The 18,846-nt window shown below is 55.2% G+C and overlaps 1 protein-coding gene across 3 annotated transcripts in view; it reads left to right on the forward strand.

Moving 5' to 3' along the window:
- The window catches only part of ADCY3 (adenylate cyclase 3), an 82,465-nt gene that overhangs the window by 59,361 nt on the left and 4,258 nt on the right, over nucleotides 1-18,846 (forward strand). For 2 of the 3 annotated variants that reach the window (XM_033425048.2, XM_049695690.1), the window contains exons 4-19: nucleotides 408-538; nucleotides 929-1,040; nucleotides 1,131-1,342; nucleotides 2,639-2,797; nucleotides 3,566-3,743; nucleotides 7,630-7,749; nucleotides 9,382-9,524; nucleotides 9,684-9,845; nucleotides 11,100-11,187; nucleotides 12,029-12,145; nucleotides 13,953-14,212; nucleotides 14,507-14,572; nucleotides 16,076-16,157; nucleotides 17,150-17,308; nucleotides 17,831-17,977; nucleotides 18,536-18,655. In XM_033425048.2, coding sequence (XP_033280939.1) covers nucleotides 408-538; nucleotides 929-1,040; nucleotides 1,131-1,342; nucleotides 2,639-2,797; nucleotides 3,566-3,743; nucleotides 7,630-7,749; nucleotides 9,382-9,524; nucleotides 9,684-9,845; nucleotides 11,100-11,187; nucleotides 12,029-12,145; nucleotides 13,953-14,212; nucleotides 14,507-14,572; nucleotides 16,076-16,157; nucleotides 17,150-17,308; nucleotides 17,831-17,977; nucleotides 18,536-18,655 — 2,256 coding nt within the window. The remainder of the gene's footprint in view (nucleotides 1-407; nucleotides 539-928; nucleotides 1,041-1,130; nucleotides 1,343-2,638; nucleotides 2,798-3,565; nucleotides 3,744-7,629; nucleotides 7,750-9,381; nucleotides 9,525-9,683; nucleotides 9,846-11,099; nucleotides 11,188-12,028; nucleotides 12,146-13,952; nucleotides 14,213-14,506; nucleotides 14,573-16,075; nucleotides 16,158-17,149; nucleotides 17,309-17,830; nucleotides 17,978-18,535; nucleotides 18,656-18,846) is intronic. The other variant, XM_033425050.2, reaches the window with a different exon arrangement.

Below are 18,846 nucleotides of genomic sequence, written 5' to 3' on the forward strand. Positions count from 1 at the left end.
ACGTCGTAGGTCTCCAGTCACATTGAATCTGGATTCTCGAGTGATGGCCCTGTGCAACGTGGGGTGGGCCACACAGAAGCCCTGCCCTCAAGGGCACACGTAGGCACTGTCACCCTTCCTGTGGTATTGGGGGTGCCTTGGAGGCACAGAGGCCTGGGGTTCTTCACGGGTTTCTGAGCTCTGTCCGCGCTCCGAAGGTGCTCAGGTCACGGTGCTGAGTCTGCTCAGGGCAGGAGGCGGCCTGTCCTGGGCCTCCGGCTGCTTCCCAGTGAGGGGTGTGCACCGCAAGGTCTCTGCGGAGGGTCACCTGGCTCCTGGCTGACGCCTGTCACCAGGATAAGGGCGTTTCTTCCCAGAGTGTCCGCGCCTGCCCCTGCCCTCCCCACTCAGTCTCTCCTCCCCCACAGGAGAACCTTATGCTTTCCATCCTGCCCAAGCACGTGGCAGACGAGATGCTGAAGGACATGAAGAAGGACGAGAGCCAGAAGGACCAGCAGCAGTTCAACACCATGTACATGTACCGCCATGAGAATGTCAGGTGCGCCGGCTGCAGGCCTGGGCTCCGAGCGCAGGACGGGGGCTTTGGGGGGTCGGCGGAGCACCGCGGGGTTCGAGAGTCTTCCCGGGCCCTGGAAACACGGCCACCCCACAGTGTGAGCCTCAGCCCCCGCAGGGGCCGCCTTGCTGCCAGGTGTCGGGGCCGAGACGGGTCCCGTGGTCCAGGCCCGTCATTGTACAGACGCCACCCGCGAGATAAGCTAAACGCCGGAGCCCTGAGTGCGCCCGGCACGTGCCAGGGTCTCACCACTTCGGGGCTCGAGCGGGGACCTGGCCGCCTGAGGGCTGGAGCGGGAGCTGGCGGTGGGCAGCGTGGAGCCCGGCACGCCGCCTGGGTCCTCACCACCGGGGCCTGCCTCCCGCTCCGCAGCATCCTCTTTGCCGACATCGTGGGCTTCACCCAGCTGTCTTCAGCCTGCAGCGCCCAGGAGCTCGTGAAGCTCCTCAACGAGCTCTTCGCCCGCTTCGACAAGCTGGCGGCCGTAAGTGCCTGACCCTCGCCCAGCCCTCCGGGGAGGGGTGGGGGCGCCATCCTCGTGACCTGGGCCTTCCCTTCCTCCTCCGGCTCCCAGGACTTCCGCCCACCCCTCCGTCCTCTGCTTTCTTTGCCCCTCACCCCCCCTTGCCGAGGAGGGACTCAGGACCTGCCCTTTCAGAAATACCACCAGCTGCGGATTAAGATTCTGGGCGACTGTTACTACTGCATCTGTGGGCTGCCTGACTACCGGGAGGACCACGCCGTCTGCTCCATCCTCATGGGGCTCGCCATGGTGGAGGCCATCTCGTAAGTGGGGGGAGCGTGGGTCCCGGCTCCGGCACCAGCACGCCTGCCGCGCTGCTCTGTCTCGGTGGGCCCCGTGCGTCCCGAGGCCCCCGAGCTGGGCTCGTCAGGGGGTGAGGCGGGTGCGGCATGGTCAGTCCCAGGCTCTGGGAAGTCAGGCTAGGCTTACCTTCCTCACCGCTGAGGGAAACTGCAGCCTCCAAGGGATCCTCTTCTAGCTTTAGTCCACGCTAGTTTTTTCTGCTGGAAGGTGCGGTCATCGTGAAATTCTGCCACCTTCCATTTGCTTTCTTTTCCTCCCAAGTGTCCCCCGCCATCTCTTCTCTCCATGCTTTCTCATCATGACCCCCCAGGACAGATAGGCTCAGAGATCTCCATGCCCATCTCTTGGATCAGGAAGCCCGAGTACAGCAGTGAAGTGACTGCTGAGGTCACGAGATGTTTGGGCAGCAGAGATGGGACTGGAACCCTGGCTTCTGAGCTCCGGCCAAGGCTCCTGCCTGCACCACTGTGAGCCTCTAGGGTGGTGAACTCCGCCTCCCTGGCTCTTCCCCACTGCTGTCACTGTGCCTGTGGGCTCGGAGGTCCCTGGGAGGGGGGGTGTTGCTCCCTGCCGTCGACTCAAGGCCTCTGGTGGGCCCTGGGTGGTATCAGCCCCCGCAGGCCCCTTGCTGAGTCCAGGAGTTGGGCGTGTGCTTCACCACCGTCTCCAAGGGGGTGGTTTTGCATTTTTACTGTCTTCCAGGTTAAACCCCCTCTAGGATTGGCTGGAAAGAAGCAGATGCTGCCTTTCCCCTGGGGCCGTAGTTCAGGATTTAGAGACTCTTACCTCTACTCCCATCACTGTTGGGCAAAGTGCTGAAATTCGTGTTTGTCTCCTCCGGGAGATCTCAAGCGAGGAGCTCTTCCCCTCTGCACACACAGCACGTAGCGCAGGGCCTGGCACACAGTAGGCACTCAGTGCAGGTCAGCTGCACACATGAGTAAACGGATGGCTGGAAGAGGACAGCTGGAGGTCCCTCAGGGGCAGAGGGTCTCTGCTGTTTCCTGCCCCTCCATCCCCACCCCGAGTCACACTGGCCTGTGGTTGCTGAGTCTGGCCTTGGCCACTGCCTGCTGTAGCCCCAGCTGTGGGTGACTCAGATGTGGGCAGAAAGCAATGGGGGCAGCCTGTAGGCCCTGTAGCCTGGAGGGGAGGAAGGCTGTGCAGAATTCCTCCCACTGGGGGGCTGGGGAGGTGGCTGGCCACCTGGCTGTGGGCAGGCCTGACCCCTCCTCCTTTCTGTGTGTACCTGGCAGGTATGTACGGGAGAAGACGAAGACTGGGGTGGACATGCGAGTCGGGGTGCACACAGGCACTGTGCTGGGGGGTGTCCTGGGCCAGAAGCGCTGGCAGTACGACGTGTGGTCCACCGACGTCACTGTGGCCAACAAGATGGAGGCCGGCGGCATCCCCGGGTGAGCGCGCGTTCCTCCCCGGGGCCAGGGGAGGGGACCGTCCCATCCATCTCAGGGTTGTGGCCCAGACGAGGGACAAGGGGCCTCGAGGAAGCAGCCCTTCGTGCCCAGGAGCAGTGTTCTTCCAGCGCCTGCCTCCTGGGCCTTTCTTGCCCAGGGCTCTGCAGGAGTCTGTCCTCCTGCCCCCTTTACCCTCTGTGGGGCCTCGGGGCTCTGAGGTCAGGGCTGGAGCTCCTTCAGTGCGCAGGTCACCCCGAAGGGCACTGTTAGCAGCGAGAGTCTCCTAACAGGCTCCAAGGCACCTGCACATCTTTCCTGAGTTCCTTACAGACTCGGCCAGTCAGGTGGGGCAGGCTCCACCCTCAGGGTGGGCCAAGGAGGCGGTGAAACCTTCCCCGCCTGGGTCGGGGGGCTTCTCTCGGAGGCAGTGACAGTTCTCTCCCTAGTGGTGACTCCCCAGAAACGGGCTATTACCCCCTGACAGCAGGTGTTGCAGCGGAGAATCACACCAGGCGGATGATAACCAGGCCTTCTGACCTTAGTGTTCAGAGCAGACTTCAAATCCCTCATCTCACTTGATACCCTCAGCAGCCTGAGGACAAACTGTCTCATGGATTGAAGCTGAGGCTCAGAGAAGGGGAGGTGCCGGGCTGCCTGCACAGCCACTTAGCGCCAGGACTTGCCCGTCACCGCTCCGCCTCTGTCCCCGGGGGTAGGGCGGGGGCTGCCACGGGGCCTGTGCTCAGGGCCCCTCTCGCCGGAACCCAGGCGTGTGCACATCTCCCAGAGCACCATGGACTGCCTGAAAGGCGAGTTCGACGTGGAGCCAGGCGATGGGGGCAGCCGCTGTGATTACCTGGATGAGAAGGGCATCGAAACCTACCTCATCATTGCGTCCAAGCCAGAGGTGAAGAGGACAGCTGCCCAAAATGGCCTCAGCGGCTCGGTGAGTCCTCCACCCACCCCTTGGGCCGGCGGGGAGGGAAAGGCAGGGATTGGAGGTGAGATTGTAGAAGAGTTGGCAGGACTGTGAGAGGTCCCGCTGGCTGCTGAGTGTTGGAGCAAAGGGTAGTACGAGGTAAATATTTTGTGCCCAGTGTGAGGTCTGAGCTACAGTAAATGCTCTAAAGAACTCAGGAAAGTAAGAAGCTGTCCTGCAGAAAATTAGGAAATGTCACGGCGGAAAGTGGAGCCCCATGAAATGAGACTTGACCTTGTCACAAAATTATTGAGTCTTCATATTTTAAGAGTGCTAGGGGACTTCCCTGGTGGCGCAGTGGTTAAGAATCCGCCTGCCAGTGCAGGGGACATGGGTTCGAGCCCTGGTCCGGGAAGATCCCATACACCGCGGAGCAACTAAGCCTGTGAGCCACAACTACTGAGCCCGCGGGCCATAACTACTGAAGTCCGCACACCTAGAGCCTGCGCTCTGCAACAAGAGAAGCCGCTACAATGAGAAGCCCGCGTACTGCAACGAAGAGTAGCCCCTGCTCACCACAACTAGAGAAAGCCTGTGTGGAGCAACGAAGACCCAACGCAGCCAAAAATAAATAAATAAATTTATTTTTTAAAAAAAGAGTGCTACACGCACAACTTCAGTATGTTCACTGGAACAAATGAACAATGCATCTTCTAAGCTATTCTACAAGATGGTGATTGACAGCAATTTGAGAAATCAGCTACCTTTGTGAAGTGACAGAACATTTACCATTTCTGTCAAAAAACGTTTTTAGTACATTTAAAAATGCTGTTCCTTTAAAAAATTACCCACAAATTGGTTGTACTGGTGACCACCTTGAAGTCATAGGGCAGCAGTCAAACGTATCTTTGTGACAACCACACGCATTCCTGTTCGTTCTAATCTTGCATTTTCTCATTTTATTTAATCAACCCTTGCGTGGTGCGTCATTTGACTCAGGCGTTGTTCTTGGCACCTGACACCCCCGGGAGGGTTACGCATGGGGCCCTGGCAGCAGTGTCTTTACGAAGCTGGTGTGCAGGAGTCATTATTCAGTTTTCCAATTAGAGAAAAGTGGAGTTCGTGGACGTGTAGCTTAAAATACTAGCACAGAGGCTCTGGGTGAGTAGGAGTGGGGTCCGGGCTGTGGGCCGTTGAGCCCCGTGGCCTGGGTGCTGCCACACAGGACAGGAGCACAGGCGACAGCTTCCAATGAACGGGAGTTAGACTTCTTCGTAAATCCTCCATCAGACAAATGAGGGGGCCCATTTCTCATGGAAACGTGGGCGCTGTTCCCTTCAAAACTAATTTTCCTGACGTTTTGGGGCAATCCAGGTTTTGAGTGTGTAGTAAAGTTGACTTTTAACTGTTTCTTAGTGCCCCTACCTAAAAAACGTAGACGTCGCAAAGTGGAAAAGCTGGGTTAAAGGTTCTGTACGTTGAAAGTTTAACCCATGTGCCTGCTGCTTACCTCCTGCCACCCTCCCTGTGCCTGTGCTGACTCTTTCCTCACTTTTTTTCTTCGTTCAGTTGAAAGATGAACCCACAGTATCTTATTGTTTGAATCGCGTTTCTTTAGTTATTAGTAAGACTGGACACTTGTAACATGGTTGTCAGTCTGGTGATTTTCTTCTGTGAATTGCATATTCATATCTAAGCTTTGAGGGCTTTTTCCGCCTCTGGTTTGTAGACGCTTTTTGTTTGTTAGAGAGCTGAACCTTCTGTCCTACTGTGCTCATCAGCTGTGTATCAAGCATCCGCTTCGTGCCCAGCACTGTGACGCATCTGTCTCGGGGAGCTTAGAAGTTGAGCTGCTGTAGATTATACCAGTCGTCTTCCCTATAAGGCGCTGCAGCAACTGTCAGCCCCCAGTGTGAGTTAAGTGAACAACTTAACGCCATTATCATAAGCCCATGTGATTAGCTCAGTAATTGTTTAAGATGTCTCCAACTCAAGATGTGCTCCGAGAAGGCCATGTCAGCAAGTCACCAAACCTGCTCAGCAGTCAGTCAGAAGTAGTCAAGGGCAGAGATAAACGCGTGAATGATGTGTGAGTGATAATGGGAAGCAGTAGGGAAAGTGGTGACGGCGGCTTCCCTGGGCCTCATAGGAGCAAATACCATTCCATCTGCAGAAGCCTCTCCCCGGGGTTTAGCTGAACAAAGTGATAAGGAGGAGAGTGTGAGGGGAATTGTCACAGTGGATCCTTTCCAAAGTGTTAAAAAGACACCTCCCATCTATACTGACCTTGCTGTTAGTCTCATTCAGTTGTTTTTTGTTTGTTTGTTTGTTTTATCTTTTTGCGGTACGCGGGCCTCTCACTGTTGTGGCCTCTCCCGTTGTGGAACACAGGCTCCGGACGCGCGCAGGCTCAGCGGCCATGGCTCACGGGCCCAGCCGCTCCACGGCATGTGGGATCTTCCCGGACCGGGGCACAAACCCGTGTCCCCTGCATCGGCAGGCGGACTCTCAGCCACTGCGCCACCAGGGAAGCCCTCATTCAGTTGTTTTAAATGCCATCTCCGACAACTCCCAAATTGAGATCTCAGCCCCAACCGGCATCCCTGCACATTGCAGCCACGTGTGCATCTCCATCTGTGTATATAACAGTCCAAAGCTGAGCTCCTGATCTCTCTACCCTAAAACCCACTCTTCCTCAGTCTTCCCCGTCTCAATCAGTGGCAACTCCGTTCTTTTCACTGCTCAGCCCCAAACCTTTGGAGACATCCTGACCCCCCTCTACAATCCATGAGCCCCTCCCTGCAAGCTATAGCTCTCGCCCCACTCTCCTCACACCCTGGCAGCCGCCGTCTCGTCCGAGCCATCTCACGCCTGGGTCAGCGCAGTGGTCTCCCAGTCTGTCGCCCTGCTCTGCCCGCCCCCCGCCCCGTCTCCACACAGCAGCCAGAGTGATCCTGCTGGGGTGTTAGGTGAAATCATGTCACACACACATACCCCCCACCACCCCGCACTGCCCGCTCCACACCCTCCTTCGGTCCCCATCTCAGAGGAAGAGCCAAAGTTCCCTGAGGTCAGGAACCCCATCCAGCAGGTCCTCACCGCCCCGCCCCTTTCACTCACTGGGCTTGGGCAGCGCCGCCCTCCTGGCTGCTGCTCAGACACTCCGGGCCTCCAGCCCGCTCCGGGCTTCCGCCTGCTGGAACCCGTCCCTGAGAGCCGCGTGATGTGCTCCGGGTCTTCATGGAAATGTCATCTTCATGGTGACACCTCCCCCACTCCCCTGACCGTCACTCCCCAGCAATCCCTGTGTCCCTTGCCTACACCTCTCCAGATCACTGCTCTCTGACCTTCTGTAATCATTTACTTCTTTACTTCGCTGATGTCCGGCCGTCCTCCCTAGAAGGTGGGCTCTGAGGTTAGAACATTCTGTGTCCCCAGGAGTTACAACAGTTCCTGTCACACAGTAGGTACCCAGTAAATACTTGGTAAATGAATGAATGAGCTGTTTTCCTGTATAGAGCAGTATTTTTCCTTGACAGAGTAAATTAAATGATCATTGGGGAAATTGGTTTATGGAATTTATTCAGACTTTTGGAAGGCATTTGACAGGGCTCGACCCCAGAAAAGATCTCTGTGAATCACTGTGTCACTGAGTTACTGTTTTAAAAATAGGAGTTGGAACAATAGGGTCTTTCTGTGCTTAGAAAAGTTGTAATACTAGAAATGGATACTAGAAAATTACAGCGTTTTAAAATTGATGGTCTAGAGAAGGAACTGAATCGTGAGATTTCTAAGGTTACAAGGTCTCTGAACTCTGGTGGGAAGATTCCAGACTGAGAGTAGCCCAACCCCACGCTGGGTGGGCATCTGGCAGTGCCTGGGGGCTCCTGACGGCCACTCCCTTCTGCTGCAGGCTCTGCTGAACGGAGCGCCACCTTCCTCAAAGCCCGGCTCCCCTGCCCTCATTGAGACCAAGGAGCCCAACGGGAGCATCCACACCAGCGGCTCCACGTCCGAGGAGCCGGATGCCCAGGTACGTGCGGGGCGAGGCCCGGGATGGCCTGGCCCCTAGCCTGGCCTCTGTCTTCGGTGGCTGTGTAACCTTGGGCTGGTCACCTCCCCGCCCGACTGTCTGGGGCCTCACTGTCTCCTCGTCAGTTACATGGGGTGGAGGTGGCTGAGGTCAGAAGAGGTGCTCACTTCCGAGGCCTTGTCTGGCTCCCGTGTCCCAGAATCCTAGAGATCTGAGGGCAGTGAGGACCCCCACGGAAATTTCTCTAGGATCCAGAGCTGTTTCAGAAGTGACACTAGAGGGCTGGGCTCACCTCTCTGGCTAGGTCCAAACCCCGCAAGTCCTGTGCACAGATGAGGGGTTTCCAAAGGAATGAACAGGATGGCCCCCTGAGGATGGGGTGCACCTTGGGAGAGCGTCCAGGATCCACCCACTACTAAAGAGCTTCCTGAGTCTATCCACGGACAGAGGCCAGTGCTGAGACGGGTCTCGGCCTCGCGGAGGCTGCCGTGAGCTGGTCGGCCACACCGCTGGTCTCGCTGCAGGGGAGACAGAACTGCCCCGTGGCTGTAGATCACGTGCTGGAAGACAAGGGTAACCCGAGAGCTGAAGATGAACTGGGTTTTCCTTGAGCACCACAGCACTCGGTAACTTCCCTATTGTGAGTTTCTTGATGGAAAGTGTTAATACAGACTCAGTGTAACTCACTCACAAGAAGGACGCAGAGGCTTAGCAGCCGGAGGTTTTCTTTCCTCACAATTAGCCAGTGTCGCGCTGCTCCCGACACGCTTCAGGGACAGAGGTTCCTGGTGCTGGAACGGAACGTCCACATCATGTTACAGAGAAGAAAATTGGGGCCGGGGGGACATGGATTACACGGGGTCAGACTCAACCAGCAGCACGCCTGAGCTTAAGCCCAGGGTATCTGGATTCCGGCTTCCAGACACACGCTTAGACCCGTGCAGACAGCGCTGACCAGCCCGTTCCCAGTTGTTATTTGGGCTGATGGCTGTGTAACCGTAGTCTGGATTCATGTGTTTGGAGCGGAGGCTTTTCCTTCGTGACCAGGAATAAAAATGGTAGGGGGTACCCCAGTCCTACCACCCCACTAGCAATAAGGATGTTATTTTCTCTCCGTAGCTTTCCCCCTCAGGTCTTCCTCCCCCAAATGAGCCGGATCTGAGCTCCTTTAAGAGCGCCCTTAAGCGTAGGGTGGGGGGTCTTCTACGTCCCCAAGGATGCCGAAGGGTATGGCTGCGTGACACCCCCATCCTCGTAGCAGGAGGTGCCAGGACCCCGCTGACCCAGCAGCAGCCTCAAATTCCAGGTCTCCCACTCGGGCGCCCGGTGGCTGCTCCCCACGCCGCCATTAGTGGGCGATCACTGCAGAGCTTCTGTTAGGGGCCCCAGGGCCTGGGACCTGGAGTCCCAGGGAAACCAGGAAGGACTGTGGCTTTTGGGTCCACACCCAAGCAGCACGGAGCCACGTGACAGCACTGGGAAGACTTTTCCCGAGAAATGATCTTGAGACTCAAGGGGCTGGTGCTCGTGTGATCCCTTTAGTTCCCCTTCCCCCCAACACCACCCTGTCTTTCCCCAACTTCTTCCCCCTCCATCCCGCCTGCCCCCCAACGCTGCCACACTGCCTTGCAGGCTGACAACCCCTCGTTCCCCAACCCTCGCCGGAGGCTGCGGCTTCAGGACCTGGCCGATCGCGTGGTGGACGCCTCCGAGGACGAGCACGAGCTCAACCAGCTGCTCAACGAGGCCCTGCTGGAGCGGGAGTCCGCCCAGGTGTAAGTGGCCCCTCAGGCAGCTGGCCCCTTGCCCTTGGCACGTGCCTTGTCTGGCCCCAGCGTGGGGTCCAGGAAGTCAGTCATCGTAAATACGGCCCCTTCCTGGCGGGCAGAGACAGATGTGATGTTTGCATCTCATAGGGCTTGTTTGCACTGCAGAGTGAAGAAGAGAAACACCTTCTTCCTGTCCATGCGGTTCATGGACCGCGAGATGGAAACCCGCTACTCGGTGGAGAAGGAGAAGCAGAGTGGGGCCGCCTTCAGCTGTTCCTGCGTCGTCCTGCTCTGCACCGCCCTGGTTGAGATTCTCATCGACCCCTGGTGAGGGAGGGGCAGGGCAGGCCCTGACAGCCAGGGGAGGGTGGAAGGTGACGAGCTTCCTAGGCCAGAGGCCTGCGGGGTGTGGGCCTCAGCTGGAGCCTGACGCAGGGGCGCAGGCTCTGTTCCTTGCTCCCCATCCCCCGGGAATGCTGGGACTGTACCCTGGACCCCCTTCCTTCTCTCTGCTCCTGGGTCCTAGAATAGCACTCGTGTCAAAGTGGGGGGTCACACCAGGGTTGAGAAGGCTGAGGGAGGAAGGGTCCGGGGGGATGGAGACCTTGGCTGGGTGGGTCTGAGTGGCTCTGGGACAAGGAGACAGGACAGGGACGCTCAATCTCGGTCACCACGGCTCACCGGCTCCCTTTCTTGGCTCGTGTTATAAAAGACAGATTTTAGGCTCTGGGTGCAGACTGGTCTCTCTCACAGCAGCAGGTCCTCTGGGGCAAGGCAGGGTGTTCTGGAATCCTTGCCCCGTCTGCTGAAGGATGGCTGCCCCCTCACTCCCTCCCTTCCTCCCCGTGGCCGATCAGCAGCTCCCTCCAGCTCAGGGATTCCCCACCAGAAAGGAGGGGGTGTGGAGCCCTTCTGATCACAGTTCGGGGAACCTAAAGAGCCTTGGACTTGTCACGTGGTCCTAGGTTCTGGACTCGGCCCGCTCACTTATTTCTTCTATGACCTTGGGTGCATCACTATGGGTTCCTGGAGTATCAGTTTACTCATCTGTAAAGTGAAAGATGACGATGATGATGATCTGAAGATAATAAAACCTGCCCTCGCTAACTCAGAACTCTTGTGAGGACCAAATTCATTCATTCACTTCACAAGTATTTGCTGTCTACTTTGGGCCTGGGGCTAAGGTCTAGGGATACAGCGGTGAACGCTGAAACCCTCAGCAGCCCTCGGCAGTGAGCGGCTCTGTTCTGTGCTCTCCCCTTTCATCATTGCGACACGGCAGGATGCTTGTTCCTAAGAATCCCTTCCCAGGTGTTACTGGGCTCTGCCCAGGGCATCTGTGAGTCTGTCCTTCTTTAAGAAATGTCCCAAAGAACAGTTACAGCTGGGGAGGGTCCCGTGTCCCCAGGCCCTGCACACAGCCGGCAGCAACTCCCTGGTATGACATGGAACTTCTCGGGTACAGGCTTGTGCCTTGCTTAGGGGGCCTGCCCTCTGTCTCCCTTCCTTTACTGTCCTGGCCCCTGACCCAGCCCACTACTCCCTCTGGCCCTCTCCTGGATTGTTTTCTCTCTCTCACAGGCTGATGACAAACTATGTGACCTTTGTGGTTGGCGAGGTCCTGCTCCTGACCCTGACCGTCTGCTCGCTGGCTGCCATCTTTCCTCGGGTAAGAAGCCCTTTTCCTTTTGGCTCAGAGCTGTCTGGAAGTGAGCATCGCTCCCCGTGAAAGTGCGTATTGATGGAGTTGTGTCCTGTCAGATCCTGACAAGTAGAGGACTTCCGTTGGGGTGGCTCAGGCACTCATCCATCCGTTCATTACACACGTCTTCATTATCGGCTCTGCACCCACTTTGGGCCAGGCCCCGGAGCATGCGTGGGTGGGTGAGCCAGAGTCTACGTAAATGGGAACCTGTGTAGAAAAGCAGTGGAGGCCCAGCTAGAAGGTGGAATGGCTCCAGTTGTGAAAGACCCTGAAAGCCACACACAGGGATTGAGACTTTCTCCTATAAGCACTGGGTGTCAGGCAGAGTTTTTGATCAGAAAAAAAAGGGAAAAGCAGCATTTTAGGAACATGAATTTGGCAGGTGGCTTGTGAGTAACTTGGGGGTTTAGGTACACTGACCCAGGGAAAGCAGGAGTACGTAGCCAGGCAAAGACGGCCGGCCCTGAAAATTCTCCCCCAGCGTGGCTTTGCCGCCCAGCGACAGTGAGTGGACTGCTGCTGGTGGTGCGGCCCACAGGCTCAGGCCGGTCGCCGCGCAGCGCTGGGAAGGGCTCTGATATCTGGCAGCCGTGGTGTGTCACCTGCACATCCAGCAGGACGGGCAGACAGAGCCGGGATCCGCGCGCCGTCTCGGTTCTGCCGCGGCCAGGTTTTGGTTGACGCACACACGCGGCACTGCTTTCCAGGTTCCTGGGAAGTACGGGAGCAAGCAGAGTGGTTAGCAGCCATGTTTACGGGGGGAAGGCCGTCAAGACACAAGGGCCTGGAAATTCCATCCTTCTAGGCCTTTCCTAAGAAGATCGTGGCCTTCTCGACTTGGATCGACCGGACGCGCTGGGCCAGGAACACCTGGGCCATGCTGGCCATCTTCATTCTGGTCATGGCAAACGTCGTGGACATGGTGAGCCCCTGCTGTCCTGTTGAAGGGACGCCCACTCTCTGGATTAGCCTGCGTGAGCAGTTGCCAGCCCATTTCCCCACCCCCAGTAGACACAGCTTTGGAGTGGCACTTAGGTTCCTAAATGATCATCCTGGCCAAACGGCGGGGTCTTCTCCCCGGGATGCCTCTGAGGCTGCCTTGTCTTCCCCAGTTCCTCACTCTCCCCGGGTCCGGGAGCCCAGCGCCAGGCACCAGCTCCCATCTGGGTGGTTTACATATGTTGTCTCATTTAATCTCTGTAACAATCCCGAGAGGTCGGTATCATCTGTAGTTTCATGTGAAAAAAATGATGCTCAGAGAGGTTAAATCACTTGTTTTAGGTCACACAGCCAGTAAGTAACAGAGTAGAGAATTGAAGCAGTTCTAAATCCCCGTCCTGTGTTTTCTCTCTCCATGTCTCACTGTTCAGGGGCCCCAATACTCCTAAGCTTTCTGTGTATCTTAAGTATTCCCTACAGTGTGGCTAGCATCAGGCATCCATCAGGACGAGGGAGGTAAACCGGCTCCACCAGAGGAGCGCTCCTGTTTGGCCTTCATCCATTTGAACAAGGCCACACCTTGCAGAGGTGGGTCACTGGGACGGCAGTTTCACTGAGCCCAGATGGCTAGCGGTAGACGAAATCCTCTGCTCTGTTGTCCTCAGTTCACGCGGGTCCCGTGAGGGGGCAGCAGAGGCTTGGGGAGAAGGGATGGCAGTGGGAAGCCACCAGCCAGTTCACTGAGCACTGGGCACTTGGAGCTGTCACTGGTGCTCTCTGGTCAGGCCTCCCAGCTCCCTCCAATGTTGGTAGTACTGTACTAGATACACTCTCTTAGAGTCCTGCTTTTTGCAAAAGTAATGTTATATTATTTGCCTTATTTTTAACAATTGAAGCATGGGAGAAAAGTCAGCATGGAGACTTATTCTGGTAGCAGTGTACGTGAGAAGCCCTAGGGCCGATTGATCCGAAGTCCAACAGGAATGGAGTTAGGAGCTCCAGAACCTGACACGCCCAGGGGTTGCTGGTGGCCACAGGGCAGGGAAGAAAAGGCCTGGGCCCCTTGCGTGTCAGGACACCCCCCGGAGCCTGGTGCCGAGGTCTGGGGGCCACTGTTGGACAGGGTCACGGACACTGGCAGGACATCTGGAAGTCCTGTGGAGGGGAGAAAAACTAGGGAGGTGTGAAACTTTGCACGTGCTAGACTCACACGCTGAGAGCCTCCCCAAAGCCAGACAGGCACCAGTGGGTGAACGTGAAGAAAAGTAGGTTCGATTCGGTTTGTGGATGCACTTTCCATTGACCACGTCTGCCCAGCAGTGGGACTGGCGACCAGACTCCAGAAATGAAGGGCTTGAGTGGAGACTGGCTGCCGTCGCAGTGAAGCTCTGAGGGGCAGCCTGGCTGGCTCACGGCCCCTCCAGAAGCAACAGAGTGCTGTGGGCAAGTGCACGTTGGGTTTGAAACCTAACGAGCGGACTCCTGGTTCTGGCTTTTCTGCTTGCTAATTGCATCACTTTGGGCAAGGGCGGCCTCTCCGAATTTTCCCTCTGATGGTGGCAGCACTAAAATACTCAAGAGAATTTTCATGACCCTCAGAGGAGATGATGGTAAAGCTCTTAGCAGGAATTAACTGCCTTTTGTATTACTGTGCCCTGGTAAATTTTTCTTCTTTCTCGGTGTTTCTGAGGGAGCCGTGGGAAGTGGCAGCTGCCACAGCCCCGCCTTCTCTGACCAGTGTCTGCTGTCCCCTTGCACCCCGTGCTCTCCCCTACGGTCCTGGCCTCCAGCTTAGCTGTCTCCAGTACTACATGGGACCCACCAACGGCACCTCAAGGGTGCAGATAGAGGACGGCTGCGTGGAGAACCCCAAGTATTACAACTACGTCGCTGTGCTGTCCCTGATCGCCACCATCATGCTGGTGCAGGTCAGCCACATGGTCAAGCTGACACTCATGCTGCTCATCGCAGGGGCTGTGGCCGTCATCAACATCTACGCCTGGCGCCCCATCTTTGATGAATACGACCGCAGACGCTTCCAGGAACACGAGTAAGATGAAGCCTGTTTGGGGATCTGCATAGTCTCCTTCCTCCCACCCCCCAGGCCCCGTTTCAAGGTCATGGGTCTGCACTGAGCTGGCCATCTGTCTCTAGGGCTCATCCACGGCTTGTATGGGAATCAGGGTTTGTGGTTTCTCACAGACGGGCCACTGGTTGGCTGTGATCCCAGGACACATCCTTCCCCTTCTTGAGGAGTTGAAGACCTGGGTCACCTCAATGTTTGGCTGGGCACCAGTCTCTTGTACCCGATGGGGCCTGAGTGTGCTATTATCTGTCCCAACAGCTTTCCGATGGTGGCCTTAGAGAAGATGCAGGTACTTTCCAGCCCTGGGCTCAATGGCACTGACAGGTAAGGGTGACCGCTTTCCCGTCCTGGTCTGTGTTTTCGGCCCCTTTCTTCTAGAGGCAGGGAATACAACAGGCCAAAGCCCCATGGTCTCATCCTTCCAGAGGCACGTGACGTGGGATAGTCAGGCCGGAGAAGTGAGTGTGTGTTTCTGTAGGGAGCCTGCAGCAGACTTTAGTGCTCATCTGGCCACGCTGGCCTCTCCTGGGTCAAAGAGAGCGAGGCCTGGCGAGCAGTGTGGTTTAGAGGCTGGGACAGAGAGCAGGCTGGGCTGAGGTGAAAGGAGAGCAGCCAGGTAGAGGACAGCTGCGTTTACCGGCTGGCAGGACAGACGGCAGAAACAGGAGCAGGAAGGAGCACTGTTGCATTCAAACTAGAAGACCTGGATTCTGAACCCTGCCGCAGTGATTCTCTGTGGGGCCTCAGGCAGGCCACTTTTCCTGAGTCTCAGTTTTCATCTCTTGAAGAGGATATCAGACTAGAAGTTCTTCAAGGTCCCTTCTAGCTCTAAAGTTTTAGAATTGTATGATTCAGTGACTTGACTAGACTTTTAAGTAAGTTTAAAAAAAAAAAAAGATGACCTACAGAAGGTGGGTAGAAGACTTGAAGAGCATTTCGCAAAAGAAGAAATCTAACTGGGCAGTAATAAATGAAAGGCATTCAGGTAACCGAGGTCATGCAAATTAAGACCACTGTGAAAGACCATCACACCCCTATCAGTTTGGCGAAAATTAAGAAGTCTGATCACATCCTGTATAACGTAATGCATACATTCCTGGTGGGAGTATAAACTGGTACAACCATTTTAGAAAACAATTTGGAGTTAATTAGTACAGTTGAAAGTAGACCTATGACCCAGCAATTCCACAGCTACGTGTACACCTCAGAGAAACGAATGCACATATATATGTCCCAGGATACATGAACAAGGATGTCCACAGTTGCATTGTTTATAATAGCCACACACACCTACAAACATCCAAAACAAATGAGAACGACCCAAATGACATCAACAATGAACAGATACATAAATCGTGGTATAGTCATATAATAGAATACTGTACAGTAATGGAAATGATGTACAGCTCCACACAAAAATATGGGTGGCAGTTATACAAAAGCATGGTGGAACTGTGCCCTCATCCCATCACCGAGATGTTAGTTAGTCTCTCCCGTCTCCAGATTCCTAGATGGTTGCAGCTACTTCTGTGATCAGTCAGGTGATGCAGTGTTTATTCAACATCTGGGGAGCATCCCCGAAGGCCTGATGTGGATTCCAAGTGCAGCCGGGAGGAGCCAGGAGTTGGTTGGCTGTTAAGACAAAAACCCAATGATTTCAGAAAGCTTTACTGCCCGGTGGGCATCTGGACTTGACGCGAAGGTGCTTAAGCTGCTGAGAAAAGTTTCTGGGTGACAGGAAACAGCACAGCCAGATTAGAGGGAATAAGGCTCCCTTGTCAGCGGGCAGCACGGTGCCTTTCAGCTGAACTGTCCTCGGTCCCACAGGCTGCCCCTGGTGCCATCCAAGTGCTCGATGACGGTGATGATCTTCGTCATGATGCTCAGCTTCTACTACTTCTCCCGCCACGTGAGTGCCTGCACACCCTCCTCTTCTGCGCAGACCTGCTGGGGCCTCTGGAGAAGCAGCCCCAGGACCTAGGAAACCAAACTCCTGGGGAATGCTGGTTCCCTTACCCCACATGGCATGTGACCCTGGTCAGGCCACCACCTCTGCCAGTTTCTGGTTTCTTCCTCAGTAGTACAGGAGCAACAGTTCTTACCTCTCCCTGCTGACCTCCTGCGGGAAACTGAAGGAAGCCTGGGGGAGGGGCACAAAAGCCTGGATAAAATCTCTATTCCCTAGGCCAGCGGCTCATGGATCTCCACTCACCCAGGCTCTGGGGGTCACTAACACACTGACTACGGAGCCGGAAAATAAAGGGAAAGAAGCTGATGAAGTTTTTGTTTGGTTAAAAGGAAAAAGAGGAAGAGAGGGAAGGAAGTACCCTCGTGAGGGACTCACTCCCCTGTTAGCTCAGATGCCACCCAGTGGCTTGTCGGGGAACTACAGCCACCCCCAGCCACTTCTTGACCGAATGGAGCCTGCTGGAAATGGGACTCCTCCTCCCTGGGCTAGGAGATCCCACTGCTGCCACCACCCACAGGGCAGACCTGTAGCTAAAATTATGTCCCAGGACGCCCCACACGTCCAGAATACCTCTCACATCTTCCTGTAACCAAAGGGGCTGGGATCCTCACTGCACCTGTAGGGTGGCCTTTTTGATGAGGTGAATCTTTCTGGGTCTCATTTCCCTTGCCATTAGCCGTTTTCCTTTCAGTCTTTCCATGTTGGAAATAAGTTCACATTTTTCGTCTTCCTATCAAATGGCCAGCTTTCTCTTTCTTTCTTTCTTTCTTTTTTTGGCTGTGCTGAACAGCTTGTGGGATCTTAGTTCCCCAACCAGGGATTGAACCCGGGACACGGCAGTGAAAGCACCGAGTCCTAACCACTGGGCCAGGAGGGAATTCCCTCAGATGGCCAGCTTAGAGCTCACACCTTACCTATGTCTGTGTCCATAGGTGGAGAAGCTGGCACGGACACTGTTCTTATGGAAGATTGAGGTCCACGACCAGAAGGAACGTGTCTATGAAATGAGACGCTGGAACGAGGCCTTGGTCACTAACATGTTGCCTGAGCACGTGGCACGCCATTTCCTGGGGTCCAAGAAGAGAGACGAGGTGAGGGGTGGCCCTGTGCTGGAGCCACGAGCCTGTGTGTCATCTTCTGGCTTTCTGTCTTCTTATGACATGGCCTGGGGGCCCAGGTAGGGCTGGACCTACCCAGCACAATACTAGAAGCAAAAGAAGAATTTCACAGGCTTTTGGTAAAGGGCACTGCCATAGACATTGCTTCCATGGGCCACACACCTCTGGGAGGCCCATTTCAGAAGCCAAGGCCTTGGTGGAGCCCACCTTTCTGCCGACCGTGATCATCTCAGACTGGTTCTCATGCCTTACTTCCCAGCTCCACCCCACCCTCTTCTCAGAGCTGGAGCTGTTGCAGGGACTAGTGAAGCTCTTTTTTTAGTTATTAATTGTTGTGATGAGCTACTTTCTAATAATTCAAAGTTGGGATAGTCTGGGAGACATGTGTGTCCAAAAAGCTGAGTGCACATGTCATGGGTATGGAAGACAGGTTCATTTCTATAGCACATTATTCACTTAGACATTTTTGAGCACTTTGGCCCCGCCTCTTTTTAGGAGCTGTACAGTCAGTCTTATGATGAGATTGGAGTCATGTTTGCCTCCCTGCCCAACTTTGCTGACTTCTACACAGAGGAGAGCATCAATAACGGTGGCATTGAGTGTCTGCGCTTCCTCAATGAGATCATCTCAGATTTTGACTCTGTAAGTGACCATCCTGCGCCCCCCTCCTCCTGCCACAGAGCCAGCCCTTCCAGATTGCAGCCCAGGAAAGGCTGCAGAAATCAGAGGGAAGTTAGAGTTACTCTGGCTGTGTTTCCCCATAAAAGCCCCTCCGCATAACAGAGCCATCTGGAGATGTTGGGTCCCAGGTGAGAGCCTGGGAGATCACCTACAAGTTCATAGGTCTGGCCAAAACAAGATCCTGAGGCCCCTCTGATTCCTCCTACCCTCAGATTCAGATTCAGTAGACATTTATCAGGTAACTTGTACACCAGGGGCAATGCTTTTACATAGATGCTCCCGCCCTAGGAGACTGGCACCTGCATCCCAGTGTTAAGGTGGTAGAAACTGAGGCTCAGAATATCGGGACATTGGCCCAGGATCACGTGGCAGGTGTCGGCTGGATGAAGCTGTTACAGGAAAACATCTTAGATGTCTCCTGGGCTTGTTGTAAACAGGCAAATCTGTCATTTAGTTGTGGCTCATTCATCTCCGTCGACTGCTGACAGTTCTGTCTTCCTTCCTTCCTACTGGCCTCAGCTCCTGGACAATCCCAAGTTTCGGGTCATCACCAAGATCAAAACCATTGGCAGCACCTACATGGCAGCTTCAGGAGTCACCCCAGATGTCAACACCAATGGCTTTACCAGCTCCAACAAGGTAGCTAACCAGCTCAATGTCTAGAGGAGATGGGGCAAGAGAGAGGCAGCCCACACGTAGCACGTGGGAAACGATGTCATAATAAAAGTAGCTGCCATTAAGTACTGTTGTGCGAAGGGGTCACAGACACACACCCAACAACCAACGCGGTGCAAATATAAAACCAGGTTTACGAGTTTAATAAGCAGAGA

The sequence above is a fragment of the Orcinus orca genome, chromosome 13 (genome assembly GCF_937001465.1).
Source record: "Orcinus orca chromosome 13, mOrcOrc1.1, whole genome shotgun sequence".
NCBI lineage: Eukaryota > Metazoa > Chordata > Mammalia > Artiodactyla > Delphinidae > Orcinus > Orcinus orca.